This window comes from Rhodamnia argentea, chromosome 7, assembly GCF_020921035.1.
Source record: "Rhodamnia argentea isolate NSW1041297 chromosome 7, ASM2092103v1, whole genome shotgun sequence".
Lineage (NCBI taxonomy): Eukaryota > Viridiplantae > Streptophyta > Magnoliopsida > Myrtales > Myrtaceae > Rhodamnia > Rhodamnia argentea.
The window spans coordinates 3,951,741-3,964,145 of NC_063156.1; the positions used below are offsets into that span (position 1 = coordinate 3,951,741).

At 40.1% G+C, this 12,405-nt stretch overlaps 1 protein-coding gene across 1 annotated transcript; it reads left to right on the forward strand.

The window, feature by feature from the left end:
* The first annotated feature begins 4,939 nt into the window (after window positions 1–4,939).
* Window positions 4,940–7,564, forward strand: LOC115726744 (receptor-like protein 7). The gene has a single exon (XM_030656759.2). The coding sequence runs from the start codon at window positions 4,940–4,942 to the stop codon at window positions 7,562–7,564; it is 2,625 nt and encodes an 874-aa protein (XP_030512619.2).
* The last annotated feature ends 4,841 nt before the right edge of the window (window positions 7,565–12,405 follow it).

Here is a 12,405-nt window from a genome sequence, read left to right on the forward strand (position 1 = left end):
AAATTAGGCAACAATGTTAGGCTATTGCACAATCCAAACGCCTTCTATTGTCTGGGTGCAACATTCTGCACAAGACAAGGGCCAGTTCCATCGCTATTCTCCCTCTCAATAAGGGAGACTATCTGAAAAGTCTTAATTTTTCCGAATGCCCTACACAAACGAAATTATATTCCTCATCAATTAACAAATCAAATGGTCACCGATCATGCATTCAAAGTCAAAACAGTACTATATAGCAAACAAAAATGCCCCGCGCAGAGCAATCGTTGGGTGAACGAAAGATGCCAGATGAGAAACCAAAGTCTTCAATTTCGACCCTCGACTCGTACTATTTCTTTGACTTGTTAGCCGCTGTCACAACTTATGAATGGATACATTAGACTAGAATGGAGGGAATGACCTCAGCCCATCTATTAACCACACAAACTCTTCATCATCTCCTCACAGACGGACTTTTTGTTGCCATATGACACCTTGGTTTTCAATTTTTTGAGTAAACGTTGACTCAAGTCTTCCATGCAAATGACAGGTATATTGACTGAAATCTCAGTAAGTCAATCATGATTTTTTTTCCCAAAAAAAAAATTATTTGTCGATTGGCCTCGAAGAGTTTTTTCTTATGTTGACCCAAGTCTTCCATGCAAATGACAGATATATTAAGGCACTACACAAAGTCACGCTATCATGCGCCTTAAGATTCAAATGCATTGCCCATATTAAGGCAGTATTTCTTTCAGAGCGATTAGAAATTTGTTAACGACATAAGCATAAAAAAAATAAGAGATTTGCCAGGATAAGAGATTTTATGAATAGACAATAAAATTAAATTGTTAAGCAAAACTCACATAAGAGGGCCATGTGGCATATGGATTTTGTGTATCTTATCTTTTTTCAAAATTTTAATAGTCACTTAGCTGGAAAAAAAAAAAAGAGATACTGACTTCTAATTTCCAATTTCCGGTGATGAAACCTGTTTAGAGAGGTATTTTTAAGATAAATGTTTCGCTTTTATTCGCTAAGTTTGTATTAGATCAGGCTGGTGCCAACACCAGCGTAGTTTTGTCTCCAGTTTCCATTCGTTTCGGCGATATACATAGAGCAAGCAGCAACGAAATATTAGGCGACGATATGATGCTATTGCACAATAGAAATGTCTAATAGCTTCTAGACAATCGCCTCTGCTCTCCCTCTCAATAAGTGAAGACTGTTCAAAACTCTTAACAGGCAGTAATTTTTCCAAACACATTCCATAACGTAAGTTGCGTCCCTCGTCATAGACCAAAGAAAAACACCACTAATATCGCAAACAAAAGGGTCCCACGTAGATTAATTGCCGGGTAAACGAGAGGGGCCAAATGAACCAAAATTTTCAATTTCGACCCTCAATCTGTACGATTTAAAATAGACTTGTTTGTCGATGTCACAAGTTATGGCCGGATACATTTGCTTAGAATGGTGGAAGTAATCTCTGGGTCGCTTTGTTTGTTTTTTGGAAAATGAATATCATACAAGCTTCTATCTTATCTTCCACAGTGGAGGACTTTTTGTGCAGGGTACCATCATATCGTTGCTATATGACACCTTGGTTTCCAAGTTTTGGACTATCTGTTGACCCAAGTCTTCCATGCAAACGACAGAAACATTGGCTGAATTTTCAATCATCTGTCGATTCGGCCCCAAAGTTTTTTCCTATGTTCCCCGGTAGCCACACTTGATGGCACTGTACATAGTCATACTAATGCTCTGGCAGCTTGAGAGTGAGGTAAAGAGCGGAGACAATGCTTCCGTCTTGTCACCATTCTCAAACCATCTCTTGTATAGTAAAAAACTTTACCGTCAAATACTTAGACCCATTGAGATTTCTATTATTGTTGATAAATAACACTCCAGAGTAATTGTCACAATACAGCTATATGAATCTATGCACAAAGTCAAATACGATCAACTTCCTAATGAGAAAAAAAAAACACTGATAATGATATTTCTGGCACTTTATGGACTCCGATGAGTAGATTAGGGACGATGCCTTGTTGTCCATCAATTAAGGGAAATACACGAGTCCTTGAAGAAGTGCAGTTATTCATCAGTCCGATCCTCACCACCGCTCGAAAAAGACGACAGTTGACGGAAATTGCTCATCCCTAAAGCATTGATATTCTCGTCCCTGTCTCTCGTTAGCAACAGGGGCCAGCCCGTCAAGTCTTGCTCCACCGGGGACGGCTGCAGTACCTTCATTGGAAAGGTACACTAGGCAGCGCAGAGGTCCCCTCCTGGGAACAGGCTAGGGACCAATTGGAATCGTCCCGGAGTAATAAGAGCATTTCTACGTTATATTTACCATGTCTGGACAAGACGAGCCAATCCCACCTCTATCTCCCTCTCAATGAACGTGGCTGCTCAAAATTCTGAACTTCAAAGAAAAAATAGCACTAATATCGCAAACAGAAAGGTCCCCCATGGAGCGGGTGAACGAAAGGGGCCAGATGAGCAACAAAGTCTTCGATTTCGACCCTCAATTCATACCATTTCATAGACTTGTTTGCACCTTATCAACTGTATTAAATGAAGGGCCCCTTGATTGTATACAAAAAGGGTAGAGAGGGCGAGAAAGAATTAGAGCTTTCTGGAAGCAAACTAGAGCGAGGGGCTATACGAGCAACCAAATTCTTCAATTCCACCCCTCCATTCGTCCCATCACATAGACTTGTTTGTTGTTGTGGCAACTTGCAAAATGCACACTCTTTGGTGAGAAGGCCGGAAAAAAGTAAGTGCGGTTTTTTATTACTTACATCTGAAACATCCATTTTGGTTGAAGGTAAAGTGAGCCAAATTCTGCTTTTAGATTGCAAGATCCATTGATATATATTTACCGCTCCTCTCACATCCAGATCTTAGCGTGCTCGGAGAGCGTTGCTTAATTACCGGTTCTCGGTGATGAAACTAGTTGAGAAATGGATCTTTCGCTTTTGTGTATTCAATTCTCAAGTCTTGATGGTGCCCAATGACAATATATTTTTTGTCTCCGATTTCTATTCGTTTCGGCATAAGCAAACCAATTGATAGGAAAAAATTTAGGCAACAATGTTGGGCTATTGCACAATCCAAATGCCTTTTATTGTCTGGGTCTGTACAAGACAAGGGTCAATTCCACCTCTATTCTCCCTCTCTATAAGTGAGTCTGTTCAAAATTCTGAACAGTCTTAATTTTTCCGAATGCACTACACAACCGAAATTACATTCCTCATCAGCGAACAAATGAAATGTTCGCCGATCATGCACAAACAACACTATATCGCAAACAAAAAGGTCAAACATAGGGCAACCGTCGGGTGAACGAAAGGGGCCAGATGAGCAACCAAAGTCTTCAATTTCAACCCTCAACTCGTACCATTTCATAGACTTTTTAGCCGCTGTCACGACTTACGAATAAATACATTTGACTGGAGTGGAGGTTATGACCTCAAACTATATCTTAACCATACAAACTCTTCATCTTTATCTTCCCACAGAGGATTTTTAGTGAAGGGGACCATCTTACTGCTGCTGTATGACTCCTCCGTTTGCAATTTTTGCACCACTATTGGCCCCAATCTTCCATGCAAATGACAAGATCTATCCAAGTCAATCAGTCAATTGTCAATTTCTTTTTTTTTTTTTTATAATTCCACCTTCACTTTACTGTATTCGCTTTTCAGATTATTATGGTGCCAACGAACATATATTTTTGCCTCCGATTTCTATTTGTTTCAGCATAAACAAACCAAGCAACAGGAAAATGTTAGACAACAACGCTAGGCTATTGCACGATACAAACACCCTGTTAATAAGGTAGAGCTGTTCAAAATTTAGGAGCAACAATCTGCACAAAACAAGGGCCACCTCCACCTCTATCTCCCTCTCAAAAAGTGAGACCGTTCAAAATTTTAAACAGTCTTAATTTTTGCGAATCCATTGCACAATAGAAATTACGTTCCTCATCGGACCAAGGAAATGTTCACCGATCATGCATTCAAAGTGAAAATAGCGCTAATATCCCAAAGAAAAAAGTCCCACGTGAAGCAAACATCGGGTGAGCAAAAGGGGTCAGATGAGCAACCAAAGACTTCAATTTGGATCCTCAATTCTTACCATTTCATAGACTTTTCTGCTGCTGTCACGATTTGACTGAATGGAGGGAAGGACCTCAACCCATCTCTTAACCATACAAACTCTTCGTCTTATCTCCCCACATAAAGACTTTCTGTTGCCATATGACCCCTTGGTTTGCAATTTTTGGACTGACCGTTGACCCAAGTCTTCCATGCAAATGACAGATCTGTCGGCTGAATTCCGAGTCAATCCATCATTTGTCGATTGGCCCCGAAGGCTTTTCTCTTAGGTTCCCCGACAGCCACACGTTCCGGCACTGCACAAAGTCATCCTGTCATGAACCTAAAGATTCATATGCATTGCCCATATTTTGCAAGATTTTATTCTGCTTCCCCGGAACCATTGCACTACACAAAGTCAGAAAAGCACATTTGAGAACAAAATAGAAACCCTCCATAAATCTTTGATCATTCATCTAATTCCAATCTCCATCGAAATGAAAAAAACGCTTTTAAATGTCTGCCGAGCGACACCTGATCAGGTAAATAAAAAAAATTGACACCTGATTTGGTAATTATATTCATTTTTCCACCTGGTTTGGAAAAAAGCCCAAATAAAAGCCAAGCATTACACTTTTTAGGTGTATTTCATGTGCTTTCTTGCTGCTTTATCCACGGTTGACCCAAAGTCTTCCATGCAAAAAGCAGATCTATTTTGCTGAGTTCTCACTATGTTCCCTGGCGGCTACACGTTGCGGCTCTGTACATAGTCAAAGCACCGGCCTATAAAACCTGCTTCACTCTCTCATACTCTGCTCATCAAAAACTAACTTGTCTCTGTTTCGAACCAAATGGCTCGCTCCTCCTCCTGCTTCTACATGTCGAGACACTTGCTTTTCCTGTACTTGTCGTCTCAGCCGATTAGCGCACAGCACAACCTCTCTCCTTTTGCGAAACCTCTTTGTCTCGAGGACGAAATGTATGCCCTGCTGCAGTTTAAAGAGAGATACGAAATCAACGATGATGCTTCCGGTGATCCTCTCGCCCATCCCAAGACTCTATCCTGGAATAACAGTCGGGATTGCTGCTCCTGGGATGGGATCGAGTGCGACGAGAACACGGGCCATGTCATTGTTCTCGACCTGGGAAGTAGTCTTCTCTATGGTTCTATCGATAACAACAGTACCCTCTTCCAGCTTGCTCATCTTGAAAAGCTCAATCTCAGCGACAATCACTTCAACGACTCTCGAATACCGTCCCGAGTCGGAGATCTTTTGAGATTGACTCATCTAGATTTCTCTGCTTCTGTTTTTTCCGGGCCGGTCCCATCAGAAATCTTCAAGCTTACAAGCTTGGTGTACCTTGACCTGAGCGCTCCAGATACTCCCACAAATTTGTTAGAGATGAAAGCACCAGGCTTGAGAAGCCTAGTTCAAAATCTGACTAGCCTGGAAGTACTCCACCTAGGGTACGTCAACATCTCGTCCGAAGTGCCCAACACTCTGGCAAATCTGTCTTCCCTGAGAAGGCTGAACATGGATGCGTGCGACCTGCACGGTGAATTTCCGTCTGCCGTTTTCAATTTACCGAAGCTACGACATCTCGGGGTGGGTTCCAATAAAGCTCTCACAGGACGATTGCCTGACTTTAACTCGAGCAGTCCTCTTGAAGAGCTGCGATTGTCTGGCTCGAGCTTTTCTGGAGAGCTACCCTCGTCATTTGGAATACTTCCTTCCTTGAGTTTTCTCGACGTAAGTGACTGCAACTTCTCAGGGTCCATCCCGGCTTCATTTGCTAATCTTAGCAACCTCGAATGCCTGGATGTCAGTGGGAACCCATTCGCTGCCCAGTCCCTTTCCTCTTTGTCTTGGATTTGGAAGAAAAAAAAGCTCGCCACTTTGGATCTAAGAATGATCAATTTATATGGCGAGATCCCACCTTCAATAGGAAATTGTTCTCGGCTTGTGGAATTAAGCTTACTTGGCAACCAATTAAGCGGCGCCGTCCCGTCTCAGCTGATGAACCTCACTCAGCTGACTAATTTGTACCTCCGAATGAATCAACTGTCTGGCTCCATACCGTCTTGGCTGATGAACATGACTGGACTTGCCGAGCTTGACCTTGCGAGCAATAAATTCCACGGCGAGGTACCTTCGTCAATCTCTCAACTCCAAAATCTCCAAGTTCTCAACCTTGCTAGAAACAACTTTAGCGGTACTGTTGAACTAGACAATTTTCTCAAGCTCAAACAATTGGAAGTGCTCCACCTATCATCTAACAGGCTATCATGCCGTGCGAGTAGCGTGAATGTTATTCTTCCTCAGCTTTCAGTCCTGGGATTGGCTTCATGCAATTTGAGTGAGTTTCCGGCGTTCTTACAAAAACAAGAGCATATGAGGTCGTTGGACCTGTCGGATAACAACATTAGGGGAGAAGTGCCCCCTTGGGTATGGAACGGCAGTTTTGACATGCAGTACCTGAATCTCTCTCGTAACTTCTTAACTGGTTTAGAGAGATATCATCCGATCAAACCTTTGCTTATGTACACGATAGACCTATCTCATAACATGTTGAAAGGACCACCCCCTGAAGCAACGTCGTCGATACTGTCCTATATAGTATCCAACAACAGCCTGACGGGACCATTGCCACCATGGATCTGCAATTTGAGTTCAGCAATCACACTAGACTTGTCTTCTAACGGTTTGACTGGAGTGCTTCCGGTTTGCTTGGGCGATATCAGCAAATCTCTCATGGTATTGAACCTAAAAGGCAACAATTTCCACGGAAGCATTCCTGAGCTATTGGTGAGGGCGACGCAACTGACTATGATTGATATGAGTGACAACCAGTTGCAAGGCAATTTACCGAGGTCCTTGGCCCATTGCAAAATGCTCGAGTTCCTCAACTTTGCAAACAATCATATCGTGGACACTTTCCCATCATGGTTAGGATCTCTACCGGAGCTTCATGTCCTTATTTTGCGATCCAATAAATTCTGCGGTGTCATAAAGAGGCCAAAATCTAGTTCCACGTTCCGTAAGCTACGGATACTTGACCTCTCTAGTAATGCATTCCTCGGTAAGTTGCCCATGGAATTCTTTCAGTCTTGGAACGCTATGAAATCCAAGACAGGAAACTTCACATACATGCAACGAACCCTACGGCCATCACTGTACCTTCCGTTCACCTACTATGGCAATTATGATTTCTCCATGACAGTGATTTACAAAGGGCTTAAATTGTATTACCCAAAGATATCAGAAGTCTTCACGGTCATCGACCTCTCCAACAATTTGTTCAAAGGAGAGATCCCTAGTGTCATAGGTGATCTCAAAGGACTACAAGGGCTGAACCTTTCCAGCAATTTCCTCACTGGTCACATCCCATCATCGTTATGCAATCTCACAGCACTTGAGTCATTGGATCTTTCTCGAAACAATCTCTCGGGACAGATCCCCCGTAACCTACAGTAACTCGGGTTCCTTTCTTTCTTGAACGTGTCTTACAACAATCTGACCGGATTTGTGCCCGGAGGGAAACAGTTCGATACGTTTTCAAACGATTCTTTTGAAGGGAATTCGGGACTATGCGGGGAATTCATATCGAGGAAATGTCGAGGTTCGGAGGATAAGTCAGGACAACCTTCAACCCACCAAGAAGAAGACTCGGGATCGCCAATTGAACTAGATTGGAAAATTGTTCTGATGGGGTATGGGAGCGGCTTAGTGATTGGAGTTGGCATCGGAAATGCATTCATCTCTTGGAAACATGTTTGGTTTGAAGAAAATGCCAGGAGAAGACGACGGCCTAGTCGGAGGCAGACTAGGAGGGGTAAGAACTCGTGGTTAGGCAAGCTTTTCAATTTCTACAGATATTAGAACTTATCTTAAAAATGAGCTAGGTATTTCCTTCCCAAGTATTCTTGTTTCTTCATAGCATCTTTACTGTTATTTACGTCAAACCTTTGCTTTCTTCAGTTAATCTCTCATCACATCTGTTTACCACTTCTCCAATATAAACTTTTAGTCTTTTGGATAATGCCAGTGCTTACTTGTAAACCAAGCTCCTGTGCACCTTTTCTGTCAATGTTCAAGCGAAAGTACTCCTATTTAACAATCAACTCTAAATTGCCAAATGAATTATTCTTTTTCCAGGGCTCACATCACAAGCTGAAAACCATTTACATATTCTAGTAAAGCGAACTAGAGCAAAGGCACAATGTCCTCATAACTTTATGCAAATCTAGGCTCTACTATGCACTTCAATCGGTTGCTTTCATTGTTTTATCCTCACTGGTTGTACAGACAACTGTCGTATTGTCATTTGAAACAAAAGAAATTCGCATTTGGAGGCTGATTGAACAATAACTGTAATGAATGATTCTCGTGAGATGCGTATATATAGCAGTTTTATTTTTCGGATCTTCTTTTATGTCTATACTGTAGGAGATAGAATTTTTTCCTTGTAGAGAACCAACATGGCGTAGTTGAATTTCTTAAAATTCTTCATTATGTCTGCTTGCTAGTCATATACTCCGGAATTTATACATTAATGATCATTTGGTTTTTCCATAAAAATGTTCTTCTTCTTTTTTCCCCTCGAAGAAGAAGGATCATTTGATCTAGTGGCTTCTTGTTGACAGCGGAATAAGGCAACCATACGTCTTTGTAAAAATACAAACTACAAAAAAGGACAATAGTAAAATAATGGAAAAAAAGAACATATAAATAAATAAATGAGAGAGCCCAGTTCGGCCATTTATGCAAGGACCTAAACCCATTTGCCACGGCCCATCTATTAGGTCTAATTCAATCACTTCAACCCAATCCACCAACCCAGACCCGATAAAACCCAAATTTTAAATTCGCATTACGTTACTTCGCACCAAGCCCAGACTCACCTCTCCAGAAGTTCCTTCTCTCTAGAACCAAATTCCAGAGACATTGTTGTCGACGCCGCTCAACGGCGTGGATTGTCGGTTCACCCTTGCTGTCGGTCATCATGGCTAAAGAGCCCGAGCTCCACTCTTTGTGTGACATCCCCGTCCCACATCGCTTAGGAGGAGAGCCTTGAGTTGGTTTATAAGACTTCGGTGCCCTTAGACTTGCAAGACGCGTTTTCCGAGCGTTGTATGGGCGACGCTCGGAGGAACAAAACCGTGAGGATTGTGTGTCCAAAGCGGACAATATCTTGCAAAGTGGCACGTGGGAAGCGCGTGGGGCCCAAGGCCGTTACACTTTGAGTTGCTTTCGTGACTTCCTGCTCGGGTTCGGCATGTTTAAGCGATCCAAGCCGAGCCTTCTAGTTTATTTCGTAAAAAACGAGTGATTTGGAGAATGTTTTCTTTAAAATGAGAGATTGTACGCTTACAAAAATGGATGAATGAAAAATAATCGCGGTGGACGACTTGGAGTTGGAATAGCCGAATGTTAAGACAGTTTTTTTACACGAAGAATTACAGAAGCAGGTACACATGCAATAGCCGAAAGGTTTTGTCTTCTCAGGCCGCGTAGACGATGCATGCTTGCACAAACCATCTCTCTATGGCTTTACGCAATCTCGTAGTGGGACAAACGATTTGACTTCATTCGACGTTGTAATAAGAGCGGATATGATAATCGTGTGTGCTTGAGGAGGTTATAAGATGGTATTTACATTTTTGGGCGGGCTGTGTAGGACTATTTGGTTAGAAAGCTCTGGTCCAGCCCGTTGGGCCGGAGGGCAGCCCGTTGGGCCCGAGGGCGGGCCTAAACAATGAGTTGGTCTCAACCTAAATACCCAACTAAGCCTAATCCCACCCATAAATAACTAACACATTAATTAAACAAACGAGTCATTTATTTCTTTTATCTTTTGATCAAACGGTGCATATTCCTCCGTCGACAATGAACGGTCCACAATGGCCGACGGACGAGTATTCATTTTCAAGCCAACCTAACCATTAGAAAAGGCCCAACGCGATATCATCATGACAATTTTTGTAGTTATGTTAAAAAAAAAATGGATTATACATACCCTGCCTACTTCAAAAAAAAAAAAAAAAAGTAACCCACTTTGCTTGTACTCTTTATTCTTCTTTTTGAATGAATCTGCTTTAGTATCCCACCTTAAATATCGCACATGCAGCTTTAAAAAAATTTAAAAATTTTAAAAAGAATAAATTAATTTCAACCCTCCAGAATTATTCACAAAGCAAATACCAATATGGAATTTAAGCCATTCTATCTTAATAAAACCGATTATTTCAATTTTCAAACCATCTTGTATCGTCTTCTTTTTTTTTTTTTTTTTTTTTGTCAAACATTGTCGTTTTCATGGTTGAAAAGGGACAAAAAAAATATTTCTCCAATTATTACTTGCAATTTTATCTCTCGTACTGATTTAACTAGGTCCAATTAAAGATGGGTTTAATTAGGTTTCGGATGTGTATAAATTGCCAGTACAATACTTAGTCTTGCTTGTATCAGAATAAACATATGTATGTGCTTATGACTTTTGTTAAATGTACACTAATGTGAATGTAGTGGATGATAACCAAATTAGCCATAATTCCATTGTAAGATACCAATTCAATCTTAAAGTCATCAATTTCGCGAACATGGTCCTCAACCTTCGATTTCCAGTGACAATTTTTCGGAATGATTATATTGAAATTTCGTGCAAAGGTTTAAAACTATATTGGCAAAATAAAATAGTTTATAATTGAATTGAAATCCGCAAAATATTTTTCAAACCTGAATTTGTATTTTCTCGTGAATGTATTTATTAAAAACTAAAATTTCCACTCTTCCAATTCCCAAATGCCTCGAAAATGGACTCAAGAAACATACATGAAAAAAAAAAAAGTTGCGGCGGAATTTTTTTTTTCTTGGCAAATAAAAAATTACCTACACATTTGGAAATAAGATGAATAAAAATTAGTAACGCTCCCCAAACAGATGGAATCAGAAAATTCGTAATTTTTTCTATAAATTAAAGCTTCTGACTTAATGGTGAAAGCTTTAAAAACCAAATTACTTGCACCTTTCCAATAATCACTTGCACAATCGTTTCTTTGGAAATTACCATTTGCGAACATTGAACCCTATTGCCAAACATGACCAAAAAATAAAATCCAGCAAGCACTTATTGACAAAAAAATTGAAATAATAGTTAATAAAATTCCAGCGAGCACTCAATGACAAATTATAAAATAAAATCCGCATAATCTCTCTCTCCCCACAGCTGTCCATTATCAATGCACTTGAGGTTGTAAATATGACTTTGTCGAGACTCAGCCAACCGCTTTGCCCCTTTTATTCCCTCGTTATCTTATTATAAGTCCTTCCCGATTTTAATTATTTATTTTCTTTCGCCATCACATTCGCAATTAACAAATTTTTTTATACAAAAAATGTGCTAGCAAAGTTGTACGTGTATATACGAAAGAGACCATCGAAAAATTAAGAAAATTCATACTGTCGAAAAAAATATTTCAATAAAAGTAAATTATAGAAATTGCTAGATGACAAATACACAAGAAAATTGTGAGAAAATTACTTTTCAGCTTTTCTTGAAAGGCGGTTGGGGGATAGATAGGACTCAAAATACGAAGGGGGATATAAAGTAGATAATGGATTTACGTATTTACTAGTGATAGCCTGGGATACCTCACCTAGGAAGGGAGTTTTCCTCCAGAGCTTGTTCGGTAACCCGACGAGCATACAAGATGTGTTCCTTATTTTAATATGCCGGTGCTCGCACGTCCTATACCCCCAAATTGCCAATCATATCTTTTTCTTTTTCTAACTGCCCATCTTACAAGGGATCTCGAGATCCGAACGAGACCTCGATCGAAGCAATTTAAGGAATTACTTAGGTCGGGACTCAAAAAACGAAGGGGAATATAAAGTAGATAATGGATTTACGTCGTGGATAATAATATGCAACAAAATAAGTAATTGAGGTTATTTTAAAAATAGGAAAACAATTAAAAGGCATCAGATTCTTCTTTCTCTAACTAGTAAACAATATTACAGATAATGTTGATATATATAAAAAAAAAATACATATCCCATCAAATCACAAAGAATTAAATGACACCATAATAATAATAATAATAATAATAATAATAATAATAATAATGAAATACAAAAAAAAAAAAAAAAAGTACACATCTACCTCATCATCATCATCTCCCTCCCGCCCTCTCTCTCTCCCTACCAAACACAGCCCTAACCAACAGTAAAATGCACCCCCCGCACATTTTAGCGAACACCCCTTCACTTTGTGATTAAACTAAACTAAATTAAATTATATTAAATTAAACGCGTAT